Source organism: Atta colombica, unplaced genomic scaffold, assembly GCF_001594045.1.
Source record: "Atta colombica isolate Treedump-2 unplaced genomic scaffold, Acol1.0 scaffold155, whole genome shotgun sequence".
Taxonomy (NCBI): Eukaryota; Metazoa; Arthropoda; class Insecta; order Hymenoptera; family Formicidae; genus Atta; species Atta colombica.
The window spans coordinates 1,121,757-1,138,027 of NW_017259245.1; the positions used below are offsets into that span (position 1 = coordinate 1,121,757).

A 16,271-nucleotide genomic window follows, 5' to 3' on the forward strand; every position below is an offset into this window, starting at 1 on the left:
TTCCCGCTTGGTCCATAGAGAATCAAGAGAATCTTTAGGAAGTTCTCTTTTTAATCTTCCTGCTATCTAATTATTTCAGGCTAATTGTACTGCAATAATGTCTACTAGCAGATATGCGTTTAACCGATCAAATCTTTCAACAGCAACAACTTTTTCGTCTTCTTTTCGTTTAATTATAAATTTTATTTATTTAGCATCGATTTACCGGTGAACAATTCTTGTTCTTTGCTTTTTTAAATTTAATTTTTTTAATTAATTTTTTTAGTTATTAAGTATTTTTAACAGTTTTATGATATTGAATATATTCGAATTGTTAATTCATAATATATTTATATAAACGCAAATTTCTCGGATTTATTTATTTGCATTAGTAATGAATTTTGTACTGATAAAATTTTGTACTGATTCAAATCGAAAGTCGAAATATTTACCTTTAATTTGTTTAATAAATTTTGATTTAATTCACATGTGTTGGTTCTTTTAGCATTATATATATTACTTGATTTAATTATTTGTCTACAGTTAATTGTTCAAAAATGAATTTTTTATTTATAATCGAATCGTTTAAAACTTTATATTCTCTTAAATAGTTCACTAAAGATGAACTTCAACAATTTTTAAAATACCAAAAATTCATTTGCATCCTAGGAAAAATTACAATTGTACATGATTTTGATTCAAATATATTAATATAGAGTTGTAACGATAAAGATAAAAAAGAGTAAATAATATAAATAAAAATTGACACATTCAATTAACAATTATATGTGTAGTTAATATATGATATATCATAATCTTATTCTTTTATATAATATGTAATAATTGTCATGAATACAGTATCGATCTAATTTTCTTATTTTATGTGTAAAAAAAGTGGTACTAGACATATGTATATTCTGTTAACGTATTCTATTATCCGAGAATTACAATTAAATGTGGAAAGTCAAAGCAATCGGATCTAAGCACCATCGGCGACGCACCTTTTCTTGAGGAATCTTATCGCACGTGTTTCTATCGTGATTCATCCAGACTTTAATTTACGGATGGCGATACGGACTGTGTAAATAATAGATGTACTGTTTTACCTTTGTCATTAGGAGAAGACTAGTGAAATGATTTTCTAAGTGTCACACATACGACACGTTATTCATGAAATGAGTGCGAAATCCTACGTCAGATGTGACGTCAATCGCCGTTCAAATATTCAGTCGCGACTAGTCACTGTGTCGATACTTTTCACTCAATTCCTTTCAAGGTCCGGTATTAGATCGAAAGCGATCAAGAAAGACGTCTCGGTATCAGATACGATATTTATAAATAAATAAATGCACGATAGATATCCGGTGTGCGTGATTGCAAGTACACTATTTATATCGCAATATCTCCGTTATCTCGAGTCCTTGCTCCGTGATGCGAGGCAATTTCTCGTGTCGAATAAACGAGTGAAAACGACGCGTTTATACATAACGTTACGTTTTTCTTGTGCTAATTCGGACGAAATAGATGATGGTGATAAAGAGGGAAAGAGAGCGACATAAAACGTATTGTCCTAACCAGTAGTGACTTTAAGTACGACCCACGTTCCTTCTAATAATTGGCCATTTCCCTGCCGGTCGTGTCGTCTTCCGAGCTCAAGTTTCTCCTCGTTTCGACCGACTGGTGAAATAATTCTTAACGCGAATCGCGAATCGCCTTGAATTTAGGTTATTTTCTAATTGCATGCTTTTCAGCGCAACGTCCGCTTACGCTTGCAGACTCGCGTGTGCTCCAGCCTCGAGCAGCGAACAATTATTTTAACAAATAACGTGCAATTTTTATTTCTGCGTATTTTCATCTCAGAAGAATTTACCTCAATTTAGAATTTAAAAACAAAATTTAGTGACCAAGCTTAACAACGTGAATAAAGGATCAATTGACAATAAGAACAATGAGAACAGTTTTCTGATTAAAAATAGACGAACTAGAAAATTTTGATCATGTTAATTAGAATTCTGGTTATTTCAAGTATAATTATGATAGATTCAACCTGAAAATTTTTTCCTTTTTCAATTGGAATTCTAATTAATGCAATCAGACTCTTTCTAGTATAAAAGTATTAAAAATCCTATCAAATTATATTGACTCTGGTAATATTAGTTGATAAAAAGGCTCGAGATTATTAGTTTTAACAAAAGCAAATGAGGATTAATGTTAACTATCAAAACTTTTCATTATCTGCCTCTCAACATCTCCATTTCTTTTGATCTCTTTTTTCTTTCTGAGCTATCTCAAATTATGTTTTTTATTTTATTTAATTACATTGTGATTATTCTATTTATGTTTCATCTAAAATGCTGTATAACGTTTTAAATGATATCTCAAATTGATAAGAAGTTAGTAGAATAATTTATTTACTTCAGTTTACAAAGTAAAAAAAGGAATGTCGTCAATAAAGTTAATATTATTGTCATCTTCAACGCGCGCGCACACACGTACACATACACTCTCTCTCTCTCTCTCTCTCTCTCTCTCTCTCTCTCTCTCATCAATTACATTATTTTCAATTTGACATCAAACATTGATTGATTTTTTAATAGAGTCGCGATCGATCATGACATAATTGTTCAACAATCTACAAAAGCATAGGACGTCGCACTGTGTCTCATATTATATCCTACATCATTGGATAAGTCTTAAGATTCTTAGACAGCATATATGCGAGAAATCTTGGGTGTGCCTAGAGTCACGTATCTTTTGAAAGCTGCAGCTACCGATGGATGAAGGAAGAAAGCTGGGAGAGAGAAAGAGGGGAAGCGGAAATTTTCCGGATAGAGAAGGGTCCCGAATAGCAGTGAGACCGGTCCGCACCAGCTGTGACTCGTCCAAACACGAAAATTTATAAGTTCCGAGAGATATGTCGACAAGAAAACAAGAACGTTCTTCCATTTAGACTGTGCTTGGGCCAGTAAACTCTCATCAAAATCCAAGGTCCGGTTCTACCTCTGTAAGATTAACTCGGTTACTTATTATTTATCTTTTTCTAATATCCATTTACCAATATAGATTAACTTTACTTTTGATTTAATTTACTCTTTTTCCTTTTTAATGTTTAGAACTTAGATAAAAAAATAAGTTAAAAAACAAGATTAAAAGTAACCAACTACATACATAACAAACATACATAAGGATTCTTACAAAAAAATAAAGAATAGTAAATTATTGTTGCACTGGTAGAACCGAACCTTATTCTGAACAAAACACCCGAAACATGATAAAATTTATGCTCAATGGCGAAGTATATTGCAGTTTTCAAAGTACAAGGCTGAAAACGCACAGCCGATTTCTGCCAGGTGGCTGACGAATCTACGTCTAACGATATCATCAACAGAAATCGTCGGATTGAAAGTAATACATAATTGCTATTATCGTTTTTCGCGCTACGTTAATCTTGATCGATCATCTTTCGCGCAAGCCGAAAGAAAATGATCATTATCTTTGATTTCTGTGTGATTTTGACAAATGTATGTTTGCGTAGCGAAATCCCTCCCCTCCCCCAAGATATAGAATATAATTTTGCTCTCGAAAATTTTTCAACTCTTTCTCTCTCTTTTCTTCTTGCTCAAAGAGGGAGTAATCGAGACATGTATCAAGAGGAATAGAGAGGAAGGGTCGTGCCGATCGATGATATAGATAAAAAAGCAACGCGCTCTCGATAATATAATGCTGGACTAGAGCAGGACGTATCTTTTCCACTCGATAGAGCTCGGGGGCACTCATAGGCGGGGCCATGTGTCTAAAGAAGACGGGATCGCACATGTCCACCTCGTCCACCTCGAGTATTCATGTCGGTATTCATGGCGAGCAGCTGCCGAATGCACTTCAATGCCATTACCTGCTTTTCGCAACGCTCGCATCGCGAGGCGATTATGTCCCGATCGGTCCTGGCACGCGCCCACTTCTACCACCCTTTTTACGTATATTATTGATAATATCGCTTTACAATGTGTCAATTAGATCTTCGCGATATCTAAGATTTTCGGTTAAAATTGTGTTGAAAAACGACTGTGATGTAGGACGGTGGAGTGAAATGCACAATTTCCTTCACGAGGCGAGTAGTCTATGTGTGAAAATGATTGCTGATGGTTGAGAAAATTGTCCCTCCTCCCACTAAAATTTTATTACATTTGGAAAATATCATTAAATGCTTAAAATAATGGATATTCGAGAGCGAAAATTAAGCAACGTTTAGCTGACATCAGAAGAGATATGTAACGGCAAAATTTTAGCTTTAATTTTTTAATTAACACATAATGATTTATTATTTTTCATGCACGTTTACTGCAGTCAAATAATAAAAGTGAAAAAATGAGCAAGATTAACGAATCGCTGAAAATGTATAATATAAGCGATACGTCACTCACATTCGCGCGATTGCGTCAAAGCCGGTTACTGCGCGGTAATTACACTTCCGGATTTCACTATATTCTCACGCAAATGTTTCTGCCTGCCGCATATGGTACTAAATCTGAAAGCTGAAAACATTCATTAAATCGGACAGTTTTTCGTGAAAGTAAACCTCAATGAGATTTTAAATATTGTATATGCACCCACCTTCCTCTTCTTTTTTATCCTAAGTGCGAGAGAGAGAGAGAGAGAGAGAGAGAGAGAGAGAGAGAGAGAGAGAATCTTTCAAAAGTGTCAGATGACATTTTTTGATCAATTAAAAAAAATTAATTTTTCCTTATTGAAAATATCACGAAGAATCAACAATTGTTGATGTATCAACAATTTATGAATTACAAGCGATTGAAAAAGGCGAATTTGTCGCGAATTAATTTCAGAAAATAGGAAAAGCTGACAAAAAATATGTTTTAATCAATTTCAGGTGACGTATGCCTGTGCATTAACATATTATATATTACATATTATTACTTATTGGATATAATATACAGAATCACTGAAATTAGATCGTTAAATTATTTTATGTTACTTGTTGATAACGTAAAATTTTAATTCGATAAATTATCAATTTATCAACATAAACTGGCAGAGAAAATCGAGTACGTATATAGAAATTATTCGGAATAGAATCCGATTGTAGAATTGCTTGATTATTTCCTAGATTATTATTGAGTTTTCTGAGAAAAAACGGAGTAATTCCGTTTCGAATAGTTTCATAATACATGTTCTGAATAGCAGAATCGATTTTTCACGTCAATTTCTATCGTTTTTAACGGCAACGGATGTGCGAGCGAATTACTTCTGAATATTACTACGTTTGTCATAAAATTTTTTTGTTTTCTTTTTTTGGATTTTTCGTCAATGTAACATATAATGTAGAAGGCGGATTTGGAGCAGTCGACTTAACGCGGTGAGCTACGCAAGCTGAGTATCGTTGGCAGCCGGCACATGGTCCGCATCATGCTTTTCGAAGCCGCAGATGGTTCCTCCTGTGCGCGATTATGGTTTTTTTTGTCGTGCATGCCGCGCCCGTACAGGCGGTAAAACACGTGTACTTCTCGATCATTTTTTTCATCACAAAATTGATCGGTTTACCTAAAATGTCCGTTCACGTACGCGACGGCCTGTCATTTACGCGATACAAAATATAATGTGGCTATTTGCGCCACTTGCTGCATCGCGATTCATTATTCGTCATCGTAACTTTACCTGCTATCAATATGCTATCAATATATCGTGTTATATCAAGAAAATAATCAATCAATACTTACTCTAAAAATTTTCTTTCTATCATGTTATTTTATTCTCATTTTTATTTTAACACTACATAAATTATGACGTCATTATTATTTTAGTCCTTAATAATAATAATACTTTTTTAATAATAAAATCTCTCCCATGTATTTTAATGTGCCTTACAGTTGAGCATTAAAATATGACTGACTGAACCATCGGTGACTTCAAAGTGACGCTAATAATAATAATATCTTACGACTGGCAAAAACAGCATTCTTTTCTAGGTATTTCAATAATAATCACAAAGCGGAGAGTAATTGTTCGGTCGAAAGAAAAGACTATGGCTCGAACCACGACATCCAAAACTGATAAATGGGAGCATTCCAATGGGACTTTAGTCTGCTACAATAACGATAGCCAGCTGTGCTATGGGCGAAAGTAAGATATTCCGGCGCGATGTAGGTAACTTGTCCATGCTTTCCATTTCAGCTATTTTTCACAATACAAATGATGCAAATGATTACATCGCAGTCTCATAAAGCAATCAAATTTCCAATTTCGTTGTTAGAGGTATTTTCCGGAATTCCTGTGCTTTTAGGAATGTCAATTTCTCATTCATTATTCGTCAGATATATCTTCAGATTTACCTTTGTGAACTTATCTGTTTTTAAAAAGGGAAGTTTTAATGAAAATAATGTTAATAATTCGTATATAGTAACAATAATGTTGTTTCTATTTCTCATAAAAAATAATTTGAAGAAATAATTGTGCCTTTTTTATTTAAAACAATTTTGATATTAGGTGTACATTCACCTAATATCGAAGTATATTCATCGAAATTAATTTTCGTATACATTTTTGCAACCTATCAGATAATTGGCGGATACCTTCACGGAAGAAAGACGGCGGTTTCGATTCAATTCGAAGTTATCGATACATTTTTTCATATCTTCTTCTGTTTGGAAGTGAGAATCTGCTAGCTGATGTTGTAGCAATCGGAATAAGTAATCCGACGCACAGATGAATTTCTTCGTCGCTTTCGCTACATGTGAACTCGCGTTGTCGTGCAAGTAATATCTTACTTATTGTCTTTTTTTCTCAATGATGTCCCTTAGATGCATCAATTATTTTAATAACGTTAAGCAGTAATTGTTTTATTTTTAATAGCTCGTTTAATAGCTTGTTTTAATTTTAATAGCTCGTAGTACATATACCTTTGTAATCCCACCAAATACACAATAAAATTTTTTGCGTGAATATGCTGGGTTATTTTAAAAATAAATATTGAAATTTGAAAAAAAAGACCGAGAATTAATTTGTACCCCTAATATATATACAATATCTTCGTTAAAAATAAATAAAATTTAAATAAAAAAAAAATTTTTTAATTTGAATTCCACTTTTGAATAGTGATTATATTTTTTTGAATTTATGTAAGTTTTGACATTTTTATATATACAAAACTACGAACTAAAAAAAAAAGAGAAATTTTTCTTTTCATCTTGTGGGTCTGTTATTATATGCCAAAAAAATTTACGAAAATTTTCGATTATCTATATCGTGAAAATTTGGAGTTTTTCTTACAAAATCATTTTTTAAAAATGTTTCTACAATTTTTTATTCTTGAGTTATTCGCGAGTTAAGTAAAAAGAAGCATTCTGATTTTGATTGCTCACAACAATAGTAATATTACATTTTTATAACTCAATTTCTATATATTTTATATTTAAAAAATTAGCATGATATTCGATAAAGCAAAGTTTCAGTTTTAAGATTCTGTTTTATTAATTTCCATACAATGATTTTTAACGGAGATCAGAATATTCTTTTATTTAATCCGCGTTTATAAACATATTGGTAAAAAAGTCACAGAAACATTTTTTAAAACGAATTTTTTAAAAAAACTTTAAGCTTTCATGTCATATCGAAAATTTCGCATCAAATATATTCTGTATATAATTTTGAGCTATCAAAATTCCATAGAATTTTTTCTTCAACCCAATATAATATTGCAATAAGTTTTACACATTTGTACAAGTAATCACATTTTCTAATAAGGTTTTCATACTGATAATGAAAGCTATTACCTTACATGACACAAGTACATATATGGCAACATGATAACACTTTTTTATGACTAGCGCTCAATAAATTGATTTATTTATGTGAATTGAAATAACTGTAAAAACTGAAATGCTTGAATGATAACCTTTCTTAAATAATCAGTAATGTGAAGTAAAAAAATCTCGCTACCATGTATGGCAAGAGATTGAATTATTCAAATCTAATAGTGGAGTCTTACCGTTAACAATGTTCAAATAATATCTCCGAAAGATTCGACAAATATAACACATAATTTTCACTCATACTGCTTATTAAATATATCGTCACCATTTAATTAACGTATTTTTTTATTACATTCTACATATTTTTAACAATAATTTGAAAATCGTTCGTGAGTAATTGGTGTCTTCCATTCATTAAGATCGCTATACAAGTGGAAACACATTATATCATGGTTTTTTTATTTCTGATGATGATAACTAATTTTAAGTATGTATGAAGAGGAGGATATCTGAAGATTGCTCAATCTAAAACCTGAAACATATAATAATATTTCAGTTTTTTCTATTATGATGTATGTATTTAACTCCTATTAATAATTTTTATACATTTATATTTTAAAGAATTAACTTGTATTTGCCTTTTTTATTATCATATTGTTATTCAAATCTATTTCACAGAAAAGGAATGAAAACACGCAAAAATTTTAAAAAATGTATACTTTGTTAGAAATTATAGCAAACACAAAAATACAATTTTATCGGAAAAAAGTGAAAATAGTGAATTTTTTTTACTGAAAAATGATGATCAAAGTGAGCCTTCTTCAAAATAGTGAGTAAAATGACTGAGAATAATGACTCAATCATTGGCAAGCCTCTGAGTTTCGCAACCTCTTTCGAGAATTCGCCAGGTCGAACTAATGATTTTGTTCTTTTCGGATTGTCAACATTGATTTTCGTCACTAGTCACCACTTTATAAAGAAAATCTTTTAAAACGCAAAAGCAAAGATCCAATGCCATATCACAGCATCTCTCTTTATTGTCTGCACTAAGCACATGCGGAACCCAACGACACGCTTTCTGGATTAGTTCTAGCTTTTATAACCGTACCGAAACAATTTGCTACGTTACTCCAATAGCTTGTGCCACTTCTGATTGTGTTTGATATGAATTTTCATTCAATAGATCTTCTAATTCTTGGTTTTCAAATTTTTGGCTATCGGATGAAGTTCAGAACGAACTTCAACGACAAATAGAAATTTCCTTTGCGAAATTATGTAAAACATACGAAACCGCATCTTCTCCAAAGATTGAGCATATCAAATTTGTTGCTTTCGGCATTTTTTTTTATTTCAAACTCAAACGATATACAGTGACGAAGCTGCTTTTTCTGAAACGACATTTCGTTTCGCACAAACTTCACTTATTTTTTGAAATTATATTAACTTTATAATTAAATGTTAATGTTCTTAGGTTGGTCTTGAATATTCCAAACAGGATCGGAACTTAACAATTTATATTAGGTGTAATAAAAAGAAATCCATTATTTTTGCATGAAATTGAATGGAAAAGTAATGGATTTCTTTTAATACACCTAATATTAATGTTATAGTTGACTTTAAGGAAGGACCGAGAATTAATTTGTACATCTTTGCCCACAGAAATAATATGCGTATAGCAGATTTCATTTAATTGCCATAATATGTATATATAATATACATGTATATTTTTTTTAGCAATTCTTTCCGTATATTTTCATGATAATTCTGTTACATTTATATATGCTCTATATAGTCTATATATATTTTTTTTACTAAAAATGAGCTACATACAGATCTAAAAGCAACTTCATTATGGGACGTTTAAACTGATTGTTAAAATGTTAAAACTTTTAGTAGTATTGACATTACCGTTTAAGCGTTCTACGTAATTATTTTGATGTTCCAACAAAATTATTTTTAGATCTATTGAGTTGTCCGGAAAGTTCGTGCCGACTAAAATTTAAATTTTAGTATATATTTATTAAATTAAAATTTTCTGCATTTCAATTTTCCTTCAACAACATCGGCACGAACTTTCCAAACAACCCAATATTTGCTAATTTTAATGAAATAAAATTTATATTAAATAAGATTACTGAAATTGAATTATAAAAGTCATCAGTTTCATTAAAAAATTTCACATGAAATGTGCAATAATTTAATAATATGTATGAAGTAATATTTACATTTAATGATAAACAAGAGTTATTAATTTCAACTCTCATTCTTAATAATCAAATATTGATTATTGAATGACAACAGAATAAATGTCGATGTTTCAACGTATATAAAAAAAAGAGCAGTTTTGCTGAAGTATTTAAAAAAGCAAGATATATTGAGTTATCCGAAATGTTAAAGGAAAATTGAAACGCAAAAAATTTAAATTTTAGTATACATTTATTAAATTATATAGGTTAGTCGGCACGAACTTTCCGGACAACCAATACAACATGCTTCTCTCAATATGTTATATAAACGCGTTTATATACTCACTATAAAATCTGAATTTCTGGAAAAGAGCGATGAATTCCTAGAAGATACTTCAACTAAAATGGTACACGAAGAAAAATTTTATATTACAACTAGTTCAATATTATGACTGTGTTGTGACACGGCGACAACGATGTGTGATTGTATATTGTCATGAAGCAACATAACGCCATGTATATTTTATATATATTTATGTATATGTATTTACTATTCGTCTCATGTACCATTTTTCACTGCATTTTCTGATATCTTACATAACATTTCTTATTTATTTTATCCCACTTGGGGAAAAGTTGAGAATAACCATCAACATAGACCACCAACAGTCATCTCAATCTTTCTTAGATGAAAAGTTCGCTTTGTTATGCTCTTTGTCAGCAAGCCATTGAGCGAGTCGGCAATTGTTGTAGAATCCATTTTTCGTCACACACAATTTACACGCACAATCTCTAAAAAAAAAGAATCCCTTTTGTCTTGTACGAGAAGTGTCGAAAAGAATTGTAAACTTCCAATCGACACGCTATATTTCTTTGCTATATTTTTTTAGTTTATGGAGAGCCCATTTGTCTAACTTTCCCATTTTCTCAATGACTCGCACGTGATGAGAAACGGTTGAGAAATGCATGTTTAGTTTTTCTACAATATCTCATACAATTTGGCGTGTATCGGTTATTCCGCTGAAGTCCACGACTCATCGCTGTCAGTAACTTCTTGGGATTGATTCGCTTTCAAGACTCATATCTTTCGATCAAAATTTTTCAAATCAACACATATGTTACTCGTTCGTTAAGTGTATGCCTTTTGCGAACCGCATTGATATTGCATAAATTCAGTATGATGGAATTAGATAAGTGTTGTGTATGATATGACAGTAGGACCAAAAAAATCGACAAAAGATCGATTTTTTAAATACAAACGTCATTATTTTGCACATCTTTGAGAATACGTTTTATCTATTTTTATAACCATAATATTTGACCATAATATCATATTCAAGCTAAACCTAATGTAGGAAAAATTACATTTTTTTTATTGATATATTTTTATTGTTTCTGTCTCCTCTCTCTCTCTCTCTCTTTCTCTCTCGCTCATTTTCTTTCTAAGAAAAGAATCAAAACCATGCAAAATTATTATAATACGATGATAAAACAAACGATCAAATCGAAAAAAGCGCACTTTACGTTGAAAAGCGAATCCAGCCGCGGCCCAACAGCCGTCCCATCCTGCCTGTCATCAGGCCTGGTGGGCCCGGTGGGGCCTGGTGGGGTTCGCTAGATCCCGAAGTCTTCACCCGAGATAAAACACATTATAAACGGCCGCCCGGACGGGTATCTGGTTTCAGGGAAGCAGTGGCACGTGCGCCAGAGTTCGAGCCCAGGTGGTGTCGCCCGCGCTGCCGAGGAAACGCAAGAAGGAGAGATCAACGATAGGGGATGCTACGAGGTGAACGAGATATCATTCGAGGAGATTAGCTTGATGGTAACGAGGAGCAAAGTTCCCTTCGACGACAGCATGATCGCCAGTGGCTACTGTCATTCGCCGCCTTGCCTCTGTCATCGTCATTATCGTAGTCATCGTCATTCATTATCGCGTCAACGATACCACCATCGAAGGGACATTGATGACGTGGGTGGCGATGGCGATTGCAACGATAGCAGCGACGACGATAGCGGCGATGACGAGGCCGTTAAGAACGACAAGAATGACGACGATGACGATAACGACAAAGAGGAGAACGACAAGATGTGCCTCGACCGTCTCCATCCTCGTCTTCATCAATTCTATGATCGACGGTCTCGCGAAAGCGGCGACGTTGATACCGAAGTCGAAGTCCATCGAACCGAGACGACTACCGTCCATCCTCTTGCACGAACCTCGCCTATCGCGACCACCGCCGTCGCTAACCCCTCTGTCGTCACTGCCATGGCGAGAGGATGCAAAATTCCGTCTTACCTCACGACTATACTACTTCTTTCCTACATTCTCTTCGGTATAGCAGGTTAGTATGGGTATCACCCATTATATTCGACTCGTACTGTATCGTTTAACAGCGCTTAAAGGAACAAATTAAATTTTACAGAGTATCCTTAAATTGTGTTTATACTATTCCTTATTTGCATTTATAAGCCACGTTACAATTTGGCGGTCGTATATTATTGGGAACAACGAACAAGAGAAGAAAGAGAAACGCCCATGGAAATAGCGTGTACTTAAGGAGGATAAATTATCGTTTCGTATTACACGGTGAATCAGTCGCCCGTGTTGCGTTCTTTACCACTTGTTACGCTCGTTGCTCTACAATCTTACAATCTGTCGTTTTTCTCTCTCTCTCTCTTCTTTTTTTCTTTTTTTTTTTTCTTCGTTATTTGCGGAGAAGGCAGACAAAAGTGCTGCCGTACAGAATATTTCCGTGCCGAACGGAGCCTTCGCCCTCGCGACAAAGCGCTCATTTTATGCGCGACTTATGCCAGACGATACGAGCAAATGTGTGTAATGTAATAGTACTCGCGCGTCACGTTGCACCTGGTCCCGACGTAAAACCGTCGAGATAATCGACGTAGAGTATCGTTATCCGTTTCCCTGTTCCTCACGCGCCTCTCTCGCGTCGCGCTGCAATTACAAAGACAAACTTTTGGCGTACGCCTGTCAAACACACTTATCTGCCCCGCTCACATCTGTATTCGGTCTTTATCTCTTAATGTTGCTCTTAATGGAAAGAAGTGACTACGGTAACCAACAAATCTGAATACAATAAATGAACAGTGATGTAACGAAATATTTTCAATCGTAAAACTCAAAGATTACTTTTAACTATGAAATGTTTACGGGTAAAGTAATAAAGTCGAAATGATAAGAGAGAGAGAGAGAGAGAGAGAGAGAGAGAGAGAGAGAGAGAGAGAGAGGAGCGAGTTTCTCAAAGGAAAGATAAAACGCCGCGCCTGCTCGATAAACTGGAGCGTACGGAGCGTGAAGTGTTGTTAGGGTATGGAAACGGCAGATTGTAAAATTACAACAGGTGACGGACAGCAGCCACGCGCGGGACAGATGCAACCATCGCCGCCTTAGCTGTACTTTGCAGCTTTGTGTACAGTCTCGCGCCTGCGAGATGCACGCGCTCTTATCCCCCTCCGCCCTCCCCCGCCTCGCTTCACCTCGTCTCACCTCACCTCACTTCATCTCACTTCGTCTCACCTCACCTCACCTCACCTCACCTCATCTCACCTCACCTCATCTTACCTCACCTCATCTTGCCTTTCACCTCTCCTCTCCTCTCCTTACCTTTTCGCTAGGGTGGCCATCACCGCCGGTGCCGCGTGCGTAGATGTTTGGAAAAAAGCGAGGGTGTGAGTAGAAGAGGAAGAAGCACGACCCTATCCATTGTGTTCAACGAACCTGGAAAAACCGAAAAATTCCTGAAGCGCCTTAGTAGTTTATCCGGTTATTCACTCGCGTATTCTCTCATCTCGATAATGGGACCAAATGCTCCTATAGGATCACCAATCGTTAAAATTATCTCCGATATAATCGATTATCTATATGGGATGATGCGAAATTTGTTTGTAATAATAATAATAATAGTAATGAGAAAAGTAAGAACTGTAATATAACTACTTTTGGGCGAATATAAAATTGTTAAACTTGAAATCTTCTCTGGTGAAACTGATTTATTAGCATGCGCGAAAGAAAAGAAAAAGCGATACGCATGGCATGTAAAAGGATCTAATGATTATTGTATGTTTTATTGACAGACGCTTGCTCGTCACGTTCAACGCCAAAACCAAGGCCGCCGACGCCAACGGATCGGCCGAATATCACATTCCACATGTACACGTGTCCACCGGATTACGCAGAGTGGTATTGTTTGAATGGCGCCACGTGTTTCACCGTAAAAATTGTCGACTCTCTCTTATACAACTGTCTGTAAGTACGAGTCTATCTTTTTATTTTTTTTTTTGAACTATATAGCGCGCGCCAATACCAGTAACCGTCGACTCTGACAATGAACTCAGGTGAAAATTCCATCCGCGGATTTTCCATGAGTTAATATTTTCGCGGGCTATGGCACAACAATCGGAATTCTGGAAAATGTCTTGCCATTTATGCAAGAACGCGTACAGGAGTATTGTGACTCCGCTCTCCATCGCCTTACTGTGCGACTCGGCCACGAACAATCGTGGCGGTTCCGGACGAAAGAGCCACCCAGAAGGAAAGACGATACCATTCGCGTCGTATACCCGTTAATCTGTGACTACGCGACCTCGGCACGTACGCTGAAATTCCTGTCGATTCGTATTTAACTGATATTTTTCCCAAACTGCCAGCATTTTTTCACTAGCTCTCTATCCACGTTTTCTCTTGATTTTTTTCTCTTTTCCACGAATACGATAGTTATCGTTTAATAACGATTCGATGCATTTGATTAATGCTGGAAGCATAAGTGAATTTGAATTTAAATATCGCGAGAGGGAAAAAAAAGATCTATTGAATAATCGGATTAACATCGGAATAGCATCGAGGAGTGCAGAGCACATCGTGCTCACTCAACCTTACTATTTCCCACGGTGTTTGCTTTGTCGACCGCGATCTGCCATTTGAATCGAATCGTTCGTCTCTCATCTCGCGCTTGTCGCGTTCAATTTGAATTAATCTAACAGTTACAGTTTTCTCGTGAATTATAAAGTATCGTGTACCGGATTTTGTCAAATGTTTTGTCAATCTAGCAATAAAAGAAGCCCGTAACTCACGAACATTAACGAGGGATTATAATATAACAATTATTTAGATTCATATAACACTCGCGAATAAGAACTTCTCTTCACGATGTTAAGTAATTATAGTTGACTGCTTACAAGTATGAATGAAAATTGAATAAATGCGAACAGAAACTTATATTGCAAGAGATGGTTGACAAAATCGAAATTATATATAAGAACAAGAGAGATAATTATCAGATTTTGTTTTTTTTTTATTTTAGTTGTATTATTGTATTGTTGTGTGAATAACACAACTTCGTTTGAACTTCGTCACATACACAAAGTTAATATTGCAACGTATTACTTATTGTTAGAAAAAAATTATGCAGATTAATTGTCGCATTTGGCACAAGTTCAACAAAATAAAATTTATTTTCGGCACATTATATGTTTTACTGTTGTTATAAGAATGATACCATAAATAAACTAAAAAGAAATATGCAATGTATAGTTGAGTATAGAGATGCTGTAAACTGCAATATAAATATTTAGCTGCGTTGATTTTGGTTTAAAGTGCATTTTTTCGCAAAAAATTTCTCCGTCGATAACAGAAACTGGAAAACTAATTAAAATTAATGATTACATCAAGATAATGGAAAATAATGTACATCAAATAATTTGAAACTAAATATGTGAAAGAATATATTTTAAATATTACAGAAAAATTTCATCGTTAAACGTAGGCGGATAATATTAAAGTTAAAAATGTATGATATAGAATTATGTTATAGAAGTTTTTAAATATGTTCATTATTCGGGATATGATTATATTTATTTACTCTCAAAGCACAATTTTAAATATAACACTGATATAAATATTCATAATTTTCTATTAATTTTATTCAGTCAATTGTGCTGTTTGGCGAAGTTATGAATGAATACTATTTAGCAAAATTTGATTGTGGAAATTTTTTTAATTATACATAATCACACGCTTGATAAATCATCTCAATTAATGATTCTTTTAACATCTTATAATTACGTCTAATTTAGATTTGTAAGTTAAGTCCAATTAAATTTTCACTAATTGACTTTTCGATATGAATACATTTATCTGATGAATAACGGCAGCAAAACAATTAAGGCTTAAAGAGCATTCTATATTATCTTCCTGTTAAGATAAACGTCCCAGGACATATATCTCTATGTCCGGACACTTTACAAAATTTATTCTTATTAATCTCAAATGCTTTTTTAATTATAATATTATAATTTGATTGTAATTTTTAAATATAATTAAATTATA

The 16,271-nt window shown here is 33.9% G+C and overlaps 1 protein-coding gene across 1 annotated transcript in view; it reads left to right on the forward strand.

Annotated features, from left to right (window-relative positions):
• LOC108685743 overlaps positions 1 to 16,271 on the forward strand; it is a 38,052-nt gene that overhangs the window by 15,335 nt on the left and 6,446 nt on the right. The window contains exons 2-3 of the mRNA XM_018190706.1: positions 11,614 to 12,270; positions 14,021 to 14,192. Coding sequence (XP_018046195.1) covers positions 11,614 to 12,270; positions 14,021 to 14,192 — 829 coding nt within the window. The remainder of the gene's footprint in view (positions 1 to 11,613; positions 12,271 to 14,020; positions 14,193 to 16,271) is intronic.